Consider the following 17,442-nt stretch of genomic DNA (forward strand, 5'->3'; position numbering starts at 1 on the left):
TAATTGCTGTGTGACTGTTCCCACGAGGACAAAGTATACACCATCATAATAAGTATGTATTCACTTGGATCACTCATATAATTTTATTTTTTTACATGTGGCCTAATTGCTGTGTGACTGTTCGTAGGAGGACAATGTGCGCACCATCATAAGTATTTGCCATGGCTGGCTATAATCGCCCTCACCTCCTCCTTGATTGGCCTTGGCCATGAGTGTGTGCGTAATAATAATAATTTCTTCACTTAAATCACTCATTCTAATTATTTACATGTGGCACAATTGCTGTGTGGCTGTGCGCAGGAGGACAATGCACGCACCATCACCCTGTTCCACTACCGGACTTGGGAAGAGCAAACATGTCCGCCGTCACCTGGATCAGTGCTGCAGCTCATCGAGCGCCTTCTCAAGAACCAACAGCAGACTGGAAACAAGAAGATCATTGTGCAGTGCAGGTGAGTAGGTAGTCATGGTCACAGGTTTCAACATGGCCGATCTGTGTTGAGTACTGCATATGGCATACCTGCCGCCCATCCCGATTTAGCATGGACCGTTCCGATATCGAGGGTGGTAATAGGCACCCAGAAGTGCATTGGTCACATGCCTCACAGCTACGTTTGTATGCATGTTCATAGCTAGGTATGTCATTGTCCCGATCTCAGGTTTGCAAAGGTTGGCAGGTATGATATGGGTACACTGGTTTGGCCAGTAGACATAGGTGTTCCAGTATGCACTAGACAGATGTGGAATGTGTGTCCTGCAGCGATGGCTGTGGCCGCAGCGGTGCCTTCATCGCGCTGTATCGCAGCTTGGAGCGCATGAAGCTGGAGAATGTGGTCGACGTCTTCCAAACAGTCAAATCGATGAGAACCCAGCGGCCGCACATGGTTTGCACCGAGGTTAGTAGGTTGTAGAGTGGTGTGACATCTTTTTGTAATATGACATAGATGACTCTAATTATTTGTACGGAAAGTGACCATGATCATCTTTTTGTCATCTGACTAAGTTTGTGTCGAAAGTGATGATGACATACAGACCGTGAAACCCGGCAACAAGGCCACATCATGTAACACATAGATGTAGACGCTGACAAAGCCCCAGGCGTGGGAAGTTACACTCATCATGCTGGACTGCATTTCTTGATGTTGTGTAGTGTTAGCCACGGTTGCTGTGGCTGCTGATGTTTCAAATCTTTATTCTCATGATAGCCAGTGGCCAATAAGAGATATTAGTGTAAGAAAGGAGAAAGAGTGAGGAAGAATTGGGTGGGCAGAGCCTAGGGGTTAATGACTACTTAAGTGTGCGGCAGGGGTGGTCGCTACACGAGCATACAGAGTTGTGCAACAGCAGGGATATCTGGGATTTGAAGAGAGTACGAGAAGGGATTTCGCGAAGCTGGGTGGGCAAGCAATTAAAGTAATGAAGGGCCTTGTACAGGGGAGAATGGAGACAGCGGTCAGTCCGCGGAGTTGGCAAGTGCCAAGTACGAGCGACGTAAATGATACGAAGGTTGCACGCTGCTAGCAGTATGCAGCGAGAGTATATGCGGTGGGGCATAAGTGTGGCGCAGAGAATGCGCGAAGAGTATATGTTTAACTTTAAAGCGTGAAAATAATGTTGGCCATTTGATGCGATGCAAAAGGTGGGAGTGTTCTAAGTGTGTGTAAAGGGGAAAAAAAAAATTCACGGTTCGCGTGAGACTCGGCCAAAGGCCCAGTTTTCCGCATCCGCAGGAACGCCACCACCCTCTTGGATCAAGGCGCAGATGCAGCTCCTAAGCGGTGGGAGGTGAGTAGATCAGACCCACCACAAAGTGGTCAAAGACCGAAATCCCATTCACTGCATCCATGTTTCCCTCGTGCCAGGCCACGAGTTCCCAATTAACTGTGGGTCGCAGCACGGCTGGAAAAAATCCTTCCGCAAAGGGGAAGGTGGAGACATATTCTGGCGGCTTTGCGCTGGAGTCGTTCTAGCCTGTCAAGGGAAGTGTGTGACAACGCTGTGAGAGCATTGCTCGCATATGAGAATATAGGTAGTATGTATGTCTGATAGATGTGAGATAAAGAATCACTGGTGAGTGTAGACCTTAGTCTAAAAAGAATATTGAAAGACTTGAGTGATTTTTTGACTATGTATTCAACATGCTCCGGCCAACGGAGGTCATGCTGAAAGATTATTCCGAGGTGTTTGTGTTATAATAATGTTGGCCATTTGATGCGATGCAAAAGGTGGGAGTGTTCTAAGTGTGTGTAAAGGGGAAGGTGGAGACATATTCTGGCGGCTTTGCGCTGGAGTCGTTCTAGCCTGTCAAGGGAAGTGTGTGACAACGCTGTGAGAGCATTGCTCGCATATGAGAATATAGGTAGTATGTATGTCTGATAGATGTGAGATAAAGAATCACTGGTGAGTGTAGACCTTAGTCTAAAAAGAATATTGAAAGACTTGAGTGATTTTTTGACTATGTATTCAACATGCTCCGGCCAACGGAGGTCATGCTGAAAGATTATTCCGAGGTGTTTGTGTTTTTGTGCTACGGTAAGCGGACTATTCCTGAGGGTGATCTGGGGTAGCTGTTCAGGGGGGGGGGGGGGTATTGTGGTAGAACGGGAGGATGACTGTTTTCTTTGTGTTAACCAGCAGGTGCCATGTTGTCCACGCCGTTGATAAACTTGTTATTGGTGTTGCTGCTGCATCTGCTGCTGCTGTTGCTGGTGCTGCTCTTGTTCCCGTCCACACTGCTTTTGTATTTGATTTCAGGATCAGTATCGGTTCATCCATTCAGCTGTTGCTGGCTATCTTTCAAGCCTTGAAGACAACGGTTACGATAACTTCAAGGTCTAACTCACTGCGCACTCTCTGCGTAGAGTTCACCGTACTCACTGTGTATTTTCTTCGTAGACTTCACCGTTCCAAAGTAGCGCCATGCTACCAGCGTCCTCAGCGATCCAACCATTATTCAGTTTCTTATTCGCATTCTCACCTTCTTGTACATGCTCTCTTCGTCCATTTTTCTCAATATTTCGACAGTTTTACTTTCCCCCGGCCCTCATCCTCTTCTTCTTTTTCTTGTTTTAGTTTCTACGCATTTTTTGGTTATGGACCACTTCCCTCTTATGGCTGAGCTAAGATATACCATGCATCCAACCATGCATGCTCCCGTTGATCCGCGCGCGACGTTAGAATGTGAATGAAAGAAGAAAGTTTAGGTGCTGTGAAACTATCCCTCTCCTTACCCTGTTTATGGATCCATTCCCTCCATCATGCTATTGCCGTATTTGCTGCATGGCCCATCAAGGGAAACCCCCTACCAGTTCAGTATTGTTTTTGTGCCCACACTGCTTCCATCACAATATCTGCCACCGTTTCAGTACCATCATATTACATGTGTTTCGTATTACACCGTATCCCTTTTCTGCATAGTACTGGGCGCATGAGGCAGCTCCTGCTCTCCCCTGCAGGCCTGAGCGCCACACATGGCATCGATCAGTGCATAAAATAAATTTAATTGAACAGGCGCCAATGCCTCTAATTAACTTTACGTGCATACTGATTTGCTTCATTCCTTCTGCTGCTTGCAATAAAGTGCATGACTGTATTTTCATTCTTCAAAAATGTGCATGTTGCTGGTACCACCGGTGACCTTGGCAAGGAATTCGACAATATCGATACCGCTGGTCACTCAACCAAGTTTCTTCTTTGCCGCTGTTTCTCCGTTCTGCAGCAGAGCAGAGCTGAAGTAATGCTGCCGAGTGTCTTATGCTGTATACATGTATGCATGCAGATTGTCTCCATGATACTTTCATGCTCTGGCTTCTTCATCTCTAAACCACTTGATCAAAGTTTCATATTTGCAAGCTTCTCATTTTACACTTTCCTCTTCTGTTTGAAAATAATGATAAGGTCATGTATGTCACCCAAGTGCACTCGGCCTCATATCAGGCCAATGATGTAGTTTGTGTCTGTGGGACTGGCAGCAGTGGAGCCAAGCCTGGCAACGCAGTCGCAGGTACCCCTACTACCCCAACGGTATGGCTGGGCGGGAAAGCGACGAGTCACCCCAGAAGCAACGACTCCCTATACACGACTGTAGTCTACAAAACGCTAGTCTACGGACTCAATGTCGTTGACCCAGACCGGACAACGGGTTGGAGTCGAAGAACTCAGGCGCTAGATTCGTAGTGGTCTACCGACTCGAGTTAGCGTCTGTGCTGTGTTCTTCGACTCCCAGTGTCCCACCTCATGTCCGGTTAGCTAATTAGCCTCACAGTGTCACACCAGTGACACCACCAACGTCGCGCCTCAGTACGGATACCGATACCCATCAGCTGAATACTGTCCTACACCTCCTCTGTAGCTGCATGTCTCGCGTCTTATGGGGTATTCACACGACAGGCAAATCCAGGCGGAACTACCAGTCATGTCATGTCATGTCAGTTATGGTAAATCTACACGTCTGCAAACCTAGCACGAACAGTTCACCAGCAACACTCCAAGACACAAGCAGTACTACTCTCGACAAGCTCGTTTCCTTCCAAAAGCTCACTTGGTTTCTGACTTCGCACCCATCGATCTCTATCACCACTCCAGTAACCATGGTAACGTGTAGATCTACAATCGTTTTAAAAAGTGCAACCGATATCGATCTGTTCACCTCTCCCTCTGACCGAATTCGCACCTCCGCTACAACTCGTAGTTGCGTCTGGTTGGGCCCATTACTGCCACAACAGTCAACACCAGATTGCCAGACCGTCTAGCCTCTACTCTAGGGCTTTTACGACTCCCTGGTCAGCACCAGGGAGTCGTATAATTATTATGTACGACTCCCTGGTCAGCACCTCCATCCCACACTCATTCCGGTTGTGTCAGTTTTTCGCACAAAGAGGTGCCCCCCCCCCCCCGAGTTTTGGCGGCACTCCCTGGCATCGATCATCCCAGTGCAGTGCCGGCGGCCGCAGAACGTTCGTCTCAGTTCCGACAAGCCTAGGCTTGCAAGCAGAACAGCTCGGTGTACAGCTCGGTGTTCTGGCTGCTGTTCGCTGCGTCGTTGACCGAAGTCGTCGCTGTACTGTGTACTTACCTGTATCGGTAAGCGGTGTAGAGGGCAGTATAGTAGTGGGGAATTCATGTCCTGGACTTCAAATTATGCGCGAAAAGGGACACGGAAGTAAGTTCCATTCAGCCCAGCCAAGCTGCAGCATTGTAACTTCTGCTCCGACGGTGACGGTGACGATGGCGGAGCTCTTGACACCGAAGTCGCGGCTATGGGAGTCGAGGCTTCGACGGACAACAACCGAACAAGGCCAAGAAGTGGCCTGTCACCGTAGCCGGTAGTGAGTACTGTACATCGCGGACAAGAGGACAACGACCCGTACTCGTAGCGACCCTGCTATTTCCGGTGGCGTGTCAACGACAGATCCCTGACTCCTCCTGACTCCTGACTCCTGACTCCTGAGCGAAAGCCTCAAATATCTCCGAAGAGGAACGGGTGACTGCATGGTAGAGAGCGGACGAAGCGGTTCACGGTGAGTTGGTGCGTATAAGGCCGAGCCAATCAATGATAGCTAGCAGGGCCGTAGCTACCCGCAGCACCCGGGTCCGGCTTATTTCGAAAAAGTAACAGTTGACCCGCTCAACTGGTGCAAAACATTGTAGTGTAGTTTTGTCAATACTAGTAGTGCTCATTTCCGGGTCAACAATCCCACTTGGCCTAGGCTAAAGACTAAGTCACGGTCCTACGGCCCTGGCATAGCCATTTTGGGGATACTCAAGAGTAGATCTACTAAAGTTGTCGCAAAAAAATCCTGCCAATGCCATGAATACAGTGTCACTGGTATGGTACGCGTTCACCGGCGCGGCGGTTCTTCATGGTGGTATGCGTGCATTTACCGCAGTCAGTACCAGCACAGCACTGAGCAGTCGGGGATCGGCGCTGCACTCTGCCTAGCCCTAGGCCCTTGCCTAGCCTGCTGCAGTCGTACTGCATACGGCCCATGCACCGCACAGCATGCCGGTAGCTTAGCATAGCTTTGGCTGGATTTTTTTTGGCGACGACTGTAGTATGTCGCCACTGCTACTAGCCCGGCTGTCATGCAGAAGGGTGTGTGGGGGGGGGGGGGTTACTGTACATTTGAAAGGGCAGGGTTGTCTGCACTGCTTTGCTTTACATGCCTGTTTCCTTTTTCCTGGTGCGTGCTCGTGGCATTGAAACCGAGACCTTTGGTCGGTGGAGCCCCTGGAACCTCACCATCACTGCTGCCCAGTGCAGCCCCTACTCAGTAGCTGTTTGTTTTTGTCCACATAATTATTTATTTTACGAGTTGGGTTTGTGAATAATAAAAATAGGTAAAAAAAAAAACTACCCAAACGCCCACTAAGGCTAAGGTCCTGTCGCCTACTGTGCTGCTCGACTGATGATGAAATCCGATCGCGTAAGTCAAGTTAGTTTGTCAGTCAATTTAGCGCCCAGCACCAGTTCACCATCCCAGTTTTTGCAGTGCGTGGCGTGACACTGACTCGATCAGATTCCATTGAGTGGCACTGTATGATAGGCTAGAACTACACAGCTCCAGTCCCTCCCCTGTCATCAACCTTCTGGGAACTATCACACTACTATTAGTAATTACACATACATGTAAGCCTGGTCCAACTGTCGGGGTGTACAGGACCAGATCACATTCACAAATTTAATCAGGATAATAGGAGTCTCCTGGGGGAGGCTTGCAGTCAGCGGGAAGGATCGGGTCTTTCCGTGGTCAGCAGGGAAGAGGGGGGAGGAGGGTTAGGCCTGATTCATACTTCACTTCGCGTATACGGAAGGGAAACACTGGCACGATGGGCCAAACAAGTTAAGCTCGACTAGAGAGGGCCTCAGCATCTGCTCCAGAGCCAGATCAGCGCCCCGGTTATGGATCAGTACTTGGACCGCTTGGAAAAAGAACACCGCACAAGTTGGGACTCAATCGGGGAGTCCTAAGACCCCCCGAAGTACGATCGCCGCACTAGATTGCAGGGATGAATTTATCCTGTATCGCATCGAAGTTTGCGAGGCGAAATCGATCTACTGCTACTCAAAAGTCACCGTGACTCGCAGAAAACTGCGATACAAAGAGTAACATGCATACTGTGCAGTGTATGTGGTGCAGGTACTCTCAACCTGCGTAAACCTGTACGCTTCAGTCGTTTTCTACAAATGGGCTTTCAGGCATTACTCTCAACAAGGACAATCTGGTAAACGCCCAACCTTCAAAGAACAAATGCTAATCAAAATCAAAGACTGCTACACAATTGTGATTTTGTATAGCAGAAACTGCTATGCAATAATATTACAGTAAAAATGCATCCCTGGAATGTACCCGGGACTGACCCGGTTGCAAGAGTTGTGCCAGGTACACGTGTACCCGGTTGGTTTGAAACCCTAGAGCCGATACGCACTGGGCTGGGACGGCGAGGCTGAGTGGTTTCGTGCCATAGTCCCCACGCTGCATTTGTACACACCGATCGGTCCAGGTTTCCCTTGCAGCAAATGCAGTCCTTCCGTACATGTTTTACGGGGTCATTGCATCAACTTTCCTTCCAACGTTATCACACACATGCACACACCTGCCCGGGAAAGATTGCATGCTTTTCTGCCTTTGGAGTCCATGGGTACGTTTGATCATGCTGGTCCAGTTGCAAGTTGCAGTTGCAAGGCTAAACCGATTCACCTTGCCGGCACTCTTGAAATGATAGGCCTTGGCCCTTCTGATTAGATTCCTGATGAGGTGAGTCAGTTAGCGTCCAATGCGGGGACTGCTGTTCAGTGGTACAGGGTGCTGCTGAGCCCTGGACCTGTGTCCATGCACTGGGCTGTACACTAGTGCAGGGCTGAATAGGGCCCTTGACCTCCATACACTGGGCCTCTCACCGGTGCATGCTACCGGCGCTGTCCAGAGTTCATGATCCAGGGTTCATGATCCATGATCACATTGCACATACCTACGGAAGAAGGGGAGACAAAACGAAGACGAAACAAAAAAGACAATGGGTGTGTAGGCGCTACATGAGCTGCGCTCGTGAGATGCAGTGGACTCCCCCGACCAAGGGTCTCGGGATCGGCGTACACAACAAGCACCATGGCAGAGGGGGGGAGAGGAATGGCGGAGAGAGAGTGAGAGCGAGAGAGAGAGAGAGAGAGAGAGAGAGAGAGAGAGAGAGAGAGAGAGAGTGAGAGAGAGAGAGTTTAAGAGAGAGAGAGAGAAAGAGAGAGAGAGAGAGAGAGAGAGAGAGAGAGAGAGAGAGAGAGAGAGAGAGAGAGAGAGAGAGAGAGAGAGAGAGAGAGAGAGAGAGAGGGAGAGAGGGAGGGAGAGAAAGAGAGACAGAGAGACAGAGAGGGAGTGCACAAGAAAGAAGAGAGAGAGAGATGGGTAAGTGAGGGAAAGAGAGAGAAAGAGGTGGAGAGATATAAGTATAGAGAGAGAAAGAGTTCTGTGGCATATCGTCGCTATGACTATAATGCTACTTTGAGAAGAGGGTCAACATAATAATTTGCGTCCACTGATGGCAGGCCAGTGTGATACATGTGCATGGCTAGCACCAGTCATGAGCAGAACACCAGTCACTCTGTTGCAGGTGACGGTATGCAGCAATCTTGAAGCTCTGCAGGTGTTTCCGGGCTGGCTGCTTGTCCAGAATTGCCTGTGGCAGTCTATTCCACACTGGCACGATGCAGTATGGGAAAGAGTGCAGAAGGTAATCAGGAGCTCGTGGCGAGAGATTCAGCTCAAGCTGGTGGGGATGGTGCTGTGCTTGGGCTGCTCGTGTGTGACGATGACGTGGCAGTATAGCCGGCGGGGGACACATGGCTGCAACTTGAGGCAGACCATGGCTACACATCAGTTTGTACAGTAGGCAGAGAGCAAAGGCCTTTCGCGGAACAAGGAGGCTGGGAAGAATGGTACCAGGGCCAATGACATTTAGGGCGCGGAGCTGGACAGCATCCAGCATGGCCAGGTGTGAGGGAGCTGATCCCATCTACGCAAGGGGGGGGGGGGCATATTCCAGCATTGGCTTGACGAATCCTTTGTAAACAGTCACCCTGCCCGCTTGGCTGAGGAGGGGTGCTGCCTTCCAGGGTTATACCCTTGGTAGCAGGCCGTACTGGTACTGTCGTGGACACGGACATCCGGTCGCATGTCTAGCGGCCCCAGGGCACTGGCCAAGCAGCCGTAAGGCGGTGTTTACATGAGGCGTTTCAACCCGGGTCAGATTTCAACCCGCCATGTGCATGAAATGAATGGCGCGTTTACATGACGCATTGCGCTTGACCCGGGTTGAAATTTCGCCCCGGGTTGATTTCAACCCTCCCCCCAGGGCCAGGGAGGGTTGAAATCAACCCGGGTCAAGAAAATCGTACAAACGTACTTCTGTGCGTATCTCGCGCCAGGTTTGAACGGCACTGCAGATGCAAATTTCGCGCGAACGGATGCACGTGACCATACAGGACTGTAGAAGTGGACTTTTGGCGGCATATCAGTATTTGACCCGGGTCAACTGTCTTCATGTAAACGCTCACCTCTTTTGTCTATCGTACAGACTTTCAACCCGGGCTGAACTCGACCCGGGTTGAAATTTCTCATGTAAACACAGCCTAAGCATTCGGTAGATCTACACACATTCATTTATGCGCTGTAGCGCGCTGATTGCATCGGATCAACTTGAGCACTGCATGCAACGTTCTCGTACGCACCGAGGGTGCCGGCCCAGTCATTCGACTGGATTTTCATGTCCACGACAGAAGTACAATACCGGTGTTGTACTATTCCCTGCTTGATACTATGCGATCCCAGACCTGTAAATGCAGGCTGTTCACTGGTGCAGCCCCAGACCTGCCAACACTGCCATGTGCCCTGGTGCAGGACTCAGTAGGCAGGCGGGTCCCTATAGGTAGTCTAGAGGCTGGTGAAGGACTCAGTAGGCAGTCGGATACCTATAGGCAGTCTATTGGCTGGTGCAGGACTCAGTAGGCAGTCGGGTCCCAATAGGCAGTGTAGAGGCTGGTGCAGGACTCTGTAGAAAGTCAGATTCCTATAGACAGTTTAGAGGCTGGTGCAGGACTCAGTAGGCAGTCGGGTCCCTATAGGCAGTCTAGAGGCTGATGCAGGACTCAGTAGGCAGTCGGGTCCCAATAGGCAGTGTAGAGGCTGGTGCAGGACTCAGTAGGCAGTCAAATCCCTGTAGGCAGTCTAGATGCTGGTGCAGGACTCTGTAGACAGTCGGGTACCTATAGGCAGTCTGGAGGCTGGTGCAAGACTCAGTAGGCAGTCGGGCCCCGATAGGCAGTCTAGAGGCTGATACAGGACTCAGTAGGCAGTCAGGTCCCCAAGGACTCAGTAGGCAGTCAGGTATCCGTACAGGCAGTCTAGAGGCGGGTGCAGGGCGTTGACCTAATGGAGAGATTCAGATTCCACCCCCTACACGCGTCAGACGGACGTGTGTAGGGGATGGAATCCCTGTCTTTTTGCGCTTTTCTCGCACACACACATGCACACGTCCAGGTTCTTCTTTTCTTACTATCAAATAATTACACAACCTGTGTGATTCCTGGGTCTGACCTGACTGCGCGCCGGCTACGTTTGCATTCAGGTCAAGTGCATCTTAATCGCTCTATTCACGAGGCTGCGCTTCCCTCTCAATGATAGTACTTCTGTGGCTGTTGCTGGAAGTAGAAATATGAACCAATACGGCGCAAAGTTAAACTGCAAACACATTATCTAGCGAACATAAAGAACGGACCAGCGTCGACAAGAGAGTGATATAAATCTAGTGTGAACAGACCATATGAAAAAGAATTCCGGGCCAACTACATGTTTTGAATACAAGTAATATGATGGCAAATGCCTGTTGGCAACAGTTAAATTTTCTGCTGGCACTTCAACTACTTATGATTACCTGTTTGATGGGTTACACTTGCTTCAAAAAAAAAGTAGCCAAGACACAGACACACAGTCTCTGTAAATAAATTTCAATAAGTAAATTAGCATAGGACTTCACGTCCTCTGATCTGGCAGTTTGTCCCGTACAAGTATTCGCGCGCGTGGAGATTCAATCCCGTCCGATGGTGTGTGTGACTGTCGGTCTATCCACTCTGCAGATATACTCTGCCGGGACAAAGTACCCAGTGTAGCGCACGTCGGCCGGTGTGACGTCATAGTGATAATGGCCGCCTTCGCCATGGTGACTGAAGCAGTGTGTGTGCTCTACACGAAGGTCGAGACCCTGGTGCATAGAAAGAATGTGAACCGCACGAAGGAAACGTGCAAATATACCCAGTCCGACGTGCACGCACAAACGCATGCATGCGCACAAGCACACACATAGACACACACACAAAGACATGCACGAGCGCATGCACGCACACGCGCATGCACACACACACACACACGCGCGGATATATACACACACACACTTGAATGATATGCAGAGAGATACAACCACAAGGCCCCGGAGCTCTGACAGCAAGGCTAGACAAAACGCCACAGCATAAAAAAAATTAGAAACCCATACCGGTAAATCCAGTAAAACCTGGCCTAACCGGACGCCCTTGCCTTGGTGCAGCGCACACTGGCCTGGTATGACAGGATTCCGCTTGATCCAGGGATGAACGTTCAATTCACAGCACCTTGGTGCATGAACATTTGTCTGGTCGATACAGGAATCCGCTTGGTATAGGCGCCGGCAAACACAGGTTTTACTGTACACAGCTTCTATACTAACGATGACAGCGGATGGCCCAGCACTGAACATACTGCTTCTAAAGTCAACGCCACACAAACTGGAAGCTCCGGTGTGCCGGAGCCACAAGCAGAAAATTCAGGGTACTGTGGGAGTTGAAAGTGGGGCGAGTCTAAAGTTTAACGATTCGCAAATTTTCCGACTTGCTGGCACAACGTAAAACGACCCTGCCCTGGCATACCCGTCCTTTAATTCTCTAGTACAGAGGAGAGAAGGAAGAGCACATGCATAGAGACATGGTGTTACTTAATATTGACTACCTAATATCTTACCGGATCACGACTGACAAATGTTGATAGGCAGGTGAGAGGCGCATTGGCATTGTAAAACATGAGCCAGTCTTCTACATCCTTGTCCGAGTGGAGAGGAGTGCTGGAGAAATCCGGCTGAAAAAAAAAGAAAAGAAAAAAGATGCCAACGACAAAAAGAACAAGAAGGCTAACATCACGAAAAGCGTGTTCTTCCTTTGTCTGCACTGATGACGGGAAAAAGGGGAGAGCTTCCGCTGTGCTCCTGTGCCAGCTGGAGTGTCTAAGTTCAAGTAATTTCGACGCTAGAATGGAGATAGGGTGTGACAACAACATAGCCTTCAAGTTTTAAAGGCAACGTTAAAATTGTACGACTCAAGTACAACAACCTAATTTTTGTTGTCCACGTTTCACGGGAAGTTCTTTCCGAAGAGCGAGTTGCTGAGATTACCAGTGCAGTAGCGTTTGTTCCTCTCCTGAAGGAGTGACGGTATACCCAATCCCCCCTGAATGGCATTGCATGTATTTCACGCGATAAAACTAAGTATCTTTCCTCCCAATAAAATGCATAGACAGACAGACCCACAGACGCACAGACAGACAGACAGACACGCACATCCACACACACACGTCAATCAAGAGCTTAAAAGGCGCAGCTAGAAAAGTATCTGGTGGATTTTCTAGCTGCACCTTAGCTGGTGTTTCATTGCTTGGAGAATTTTAAGCTCTTTCTTGATGTGAGCTACATATACCCACCCAGACAGACACAGAGACACACATACAGTCAACTTCGCTAATAATGACTGCGGATATAACGACAATTCGCGAATAACGACAGAATTTCCATGCCCAGAGAAAAATTCCCATCTAACTGTAATACATATAATGAGACTTCGGGTATAAGGACACTTCGCGGATGAGGACACTTTTCGGATGCCTCGCCGAATGTCGTTATTCGCAAAGTTGACTATTCGTATCACAATGTAGCCGAAACCTCAAACTAACCATGATATGCATCTTCGCACTGCCATTCTCGATCTGAAACACTCCGCCGACGCCAACCGACTTGTCTCCGTAGCGCTCAGCCAGTGCCAGGCGCATGGCCGTCACGAAATTCTTCTCACCGCTGCGGTTGGACACTGTCACACGGATCACCTACAGATGGACATGTGACACAAGACAGGTGGAGCAATTTTCAGCTACAAAAAAGAGTGTGCTAAAATCGAATGGTTTCACTGCGAATTCCTGATGAATCTACTTGCTTGAGTACTGGGCGATTTAAAGGCTAGGATTGCAAGACAACACAGGCATAGTCATGGTCAGTGGTGGCCTGCATTGCAAATTACTTGACTCCATAGTGGAAAGTCTGCAAATAGACGTGTACGTTAGCCCGGCAAGAGTACACACACACACACACACACACACACACACACACACACACACACACACACACACACACACACACACACACACACACACACACATAATATTATTATTATGACTGTATATTATTGCCTGATGCTCGTAGTAATACGTGAAACTCAGAGTTGTGAAAAAGCTTTCAATCTCTCTTGTGTAATATTATGTATATCGGTAGGGATTGTGTTAGCCCGGCAGGGGTACATATATCGGTAGGGATTGTGTTAGCCCGGCAGGGGTATATGTATAATGTATATCGGTAGGGATTGTGTTAGCCCGGCAAGGGTATAATGTATATCAGTAGGGATTATGTTAGCCCGGCAGGGGTATGTATATCAGTAGGGATTGTGTTAGCCCGGCAGGGGTATGTATATCAGTAGGGATTGTGTTAGCCCGGCAGGGGTATAATGTATATCAGTAGGGATTGAGTTAGCCCGGCAGGGGTATGTATATCAGTAGGGAGTGTGTTAGCCCGAGAGGGGTATAATGTATATCAGTAGGGATTGTGTTAGCCCGGCAAGGGTATGTGTATATCGGTAAGGAGTGCGTTAGCCCGGCAATGGTATATGTATCATGTACATGTAGTTGTATATCGGTTGGCAGTGTATTCTTACCTTGCCTGGTTGTCCACGGGAGATGGACAAGTTGGCCAGCAAGCTGAACTCGTTGGTTTTGTATTCTTCAAGAACACACTCCGTACCCTGCACACAGACATGGCGGCAACACGCCCGAACACACACGAGTGTGCGCGCACACACACACACACACACACACACACACACACACACACACAGAAACACACACACACGTACACAACGGCTTCAAACTCCACAATCACCAAGACTCTTTGCCTTTGGTCTACTAGACCTAGTAAGTACTGCATGGTACTTGAGTATACTGTATGTCAGTCTGCTTGTTTGTACCACGTATGATCATTACTGTACATAACAAGGTGGAGGATACACTCACTGTATGGAAAACACTGTTCCTGGCTGCAACCAGAAACCCGTTGGTAGAGTCCCGGTCTTGCGACCATATGAACTGTATGGGGAAGCTCCCTGCTTCAACTCACAGGTACAGTCGACTCCACTTAAAACGCACTCGCATATAGCGAATTTCGTGACATAGCAAACCGTTGGCCATGTCCCAGTTTGAACCCACAGTGTGTGTATTTCTGTTATAAGTTATAACGAACTTCGGCTACGTGTTCGTTATAACAGGAGTCTACAAATTACTACAATACTTATTAGTACGCATGTGCTCAGTGGAATAGCAAGAAGGCAACAGTACAGTACAGTTCACTTACTGTCTCACCCACGCGTGCTGTGTAGGACAGCTTCTTGTCGGGATCTGACGTCAGGTTATTCGGCATCATCTAGTGTGGCATGCATGTGCACAAACAAGCATGCCCGTACACACACGGATGCATGCATGCATGCATGCATGCGTGCAAACACGCAGACACACACACATACAGGGTGCACAGAAAACATATGTCACGCCACATGGGTTGATGATTTATTTGTAGGTTTGTGTAGGTTCACTTGCACATGCACACATGTACTTTTTAGTATTATCACAGAATAGGCAAGCAAGTGGGAACAAGAATGCGCATAGACAGACAGACAGACATACAGACATACACACACACACACGCGCACACACACACACACACACACCTTGAACCTTGAAACTGCCACCTAAAGGTGATGCAGTGCCTCAAAGAGGCAAGGAGGGCGGAGTTACTTCTTGCATTTGTGTTGAGCCAGGTACTGGAGACGTGTGAACTTCCGAGAGCAGGTCGGGCATGGGATGGTGCGGCGCTCGGAGCCAGAGCTGCATGTTCTGCGGTTGCAGTTGCAGTTGTGCTGGCGGTGCCCAGCTTTGCTCCGGAAACAGCGGTCACAGGTGTGGCAGTGGTAATGACATTGGCTGCACACACACACACACATACACACACACACACACAAAAAGTAAGAGGTGACACTCACCTCGCAGTTGGTTCCTCTGACACGACTGGAGGCAGCACCAGCACCAAACACCAGACCACCAGGTACTCCACACAAACTTGCAATTTCTGCCATGTCGTAACGCTACAAGCAGCATAGAAACACAATAGGAAGAGAACTGAGTTGCTGGCAGGAACATTTTTTTTAGCAATCTAACAAACTACGGTATTAGAGTTGAATCTATAACGGGGCACAAAGTTTAGCGTTTTACGAGAAAAGCCCGACGCTAACGCATGAAACGTTACTAGTGCCCTATTCCTTCTCTCCTCTGCACTAGAGCAATATAAGACGGGTGTGCTATGTGGTAGGGTCGTGACAATTGGTGTCCGGTATTAAAATGGGGAAATATTTGCAAATCGTTAAACTTTAGACTCGTCACGCTTTCAACTCAGTTGAGGGTGTTGAGAAGAAGAGAAAAATCTAAAGAAAAAATTGCCGTCATCAGGATTCAGGGACCTACACTATACTTTCATGAAAAAAAGCATCACGTACAAACATTAAGAGCGACTTCGATAAGTTTTTAAATTGCAGTGTAAACTTTACTTTAGAAGTACTGCAACTTTACTCTTTCACATAAGTATTATTCACAAGTGGGCTCCAGGCGAGACCTTACACCGATTTTTTCCTGAGTGGGCTGCGGAATGAGGTAGGGAGGACCGCCGACGTCTGCTAGGCATGTATCACCGCATATTCCTGCAGCAGACAACAACACAACAGCAGCAGCAATGTTGATAAAGTCCTCATGAAATATTGCGTCCATGTTGGAGGGGCGAACTCCACAATATCTAGCAATGGACTAATGCTGGAGAGGGCTTCCGCATTTTTGCCCAAAGTCACTAAACGAATACAACACAGTGTACTCTGTATTACACTACAAGAGCAGAACAGTCAGACCTGTCAGACCTGTAGAGTGAGGACAGCTCGAAGAGCAGTCCCATTTATTTTGTGTGCATTTTAGTATGCGTGGACACTTGAACGTGCGCGGACACTTGAACATGCGCGGACACTTGAACGTGCGCGGACACTTGAACGTGCGCGGACACTTGAACATGCGCGGACACTTGAACATGCGCGGACACTTGAACATGCGCGGACACTTGGCACAATGCATATATACACAGTGTATGTGGTGGTGCAGCATGTACAGTCAACTTTGCTTATAACGACTGCGGATATAACGACAATTCGCGAATAACGACAGAATTTCCATGCCCAGAGCAAAGTCCCATCAAACTGTAATACCAAGAGTAGATAAACAAGAGTGTGCAACTCCGGATCTCTCCTGCACAATCTGCAGATACCCCGCGCCCACGGCGGAATATTTTGTTTACGTCACCTTTTTTCAGAGAAACGCGGATTTTGCCGCAGAGCAGTGTGAGAGCACGTGCTGGGCACCGACCTTGTAGTGTAAAAGCCCAGCCAAGTGCACGAGGGAAAACTCTCCAAAAGGCTCGCAGCGCGTGCGTCGTCGAAAAGATTACGTCAACAAAAAATTCCGCCGTGGGCCAACCCATCCGCGAGTTGCACACTCTTGTTTATCTACTCTTGGTAATACATATAATAAGACTTCGGGTATAATGACACTTCGCGAACAAGGACACTTTTCTGATGCCCCGCCGAGTGTCGTTATACGCAAAGTTGACTGTACTAGCTGTGGACACCAGGGCATTACCTGGAGCAGCCAACGACCACGGTTTCTCGGTGAGGTCGGGGCAGTCGACGACCTCCGTCTCGACCGTCTGGAAAGTCTGCATCAGGCCTTCTCGAAGAGCTGCACACGTCAAGTACATGCCCAAACATACACACACACACACACACACACACACACACACACACACACCGGTATATGAACCATGGTCTATAAATAGACCGGGTATGTTCCGTACACACTACAGCATAACAGTGTATCCACTTTTTCAGAGGATCGCGTGTGAAAATAGAAACCAACCATGCTCAAAGCTGTGTTTGGATAGCAGATCAGGCTAGAGGCTGTAGTGTAC

At 48.9% G+C, this 17,442-nt stretch overlaps 2 protein-coding genes across 2 annotated transcripts in view; one reads left to right on the forward strand and one right to left on the reverse strand.

Annotated features, from left to right (window-relative positions):
* LOC135827824 (tyrosine-protein phosphatase Lar-like) overlaps window positions 1-3,905 on the forward strand; it is a 183,464-nt gene extending 179,559 nt beyond the window's left edge. The window contains exons 42-44 of the mRNA XM_065340253.1: window positions 301-452; window positions 761-896; window positions 2,755-3,905. Of these exons, the coding sequence (XP_065196325.1) occupies window positions 301-452; window positions 761-896; window positions 2,755-2,838 (372 nt within the window). The 3' untranslated portion in view covers window positions 2,839-3,905. The remainder of the gene's footprint in view (window positions 1-300; window positions 453-760; window positions 897-2,754) is intronic.
* A 6,625-nt stretch (window positions 3,906-10,530) lies between these two features.
* Window positions 10,531-17,442, reverse strand: part of LOC135828268 (ester hydrolase C11orf54 homolog) — a 7,926-nt gene continuing 1,014 nt past the window's right edge. Inside the window, exons 2-9 of the mRNA XM_065340717.1 lie at window positions 17,115-17,213; window positions 16,056-16,135; window positions 15,425-15,526; window positions 14,740-14,808; window positions 14,048-14,134; window positions 13,020-13,169; window positions 12,039-12,152; window positions 10,531-11,250 (exon numbers count right to left, since the gene is read on the reverse strand). Of these exons, the coding sequence (XP_065196789.1) occupies window positions 11,077-11,250; window positions 12,039-12,152; window positions 13,020-13,169; window positions 14,048-14,134; window positions 14,740-14,808; window positions 15,425-15,526; window positions 16,056-16,135; window positions 17,115-17,213 (875 nt within the window). The 3' untranslated portion in view covers window positions 10,531-11,076. The remainder of the gene's footprint in view (window positions 11,251-12,038; window positions 12,153-13,019; window positions 13,170-14,047; window positions 14,135-14,739; window positions 14,809-15,424; window positions 15,527-16,055; window positions 16,136-17,114; window positions 17,214-17,442) is intronic.

This window comes from Sycon ciliatum, chromosome 12, assembly GCF_964019385.1.
Source record: "Sycon ciliatum chromosome 12, ocSycCili1.1, whole genome shotgun sequence".
Taxonomy (NCBI): domain Eukaryota; kingdom Metazoa; phylum Porifera; class Calcarea; order Leucosolenida; family Sycettidae; genus Sycon; species Sycon ciliatum.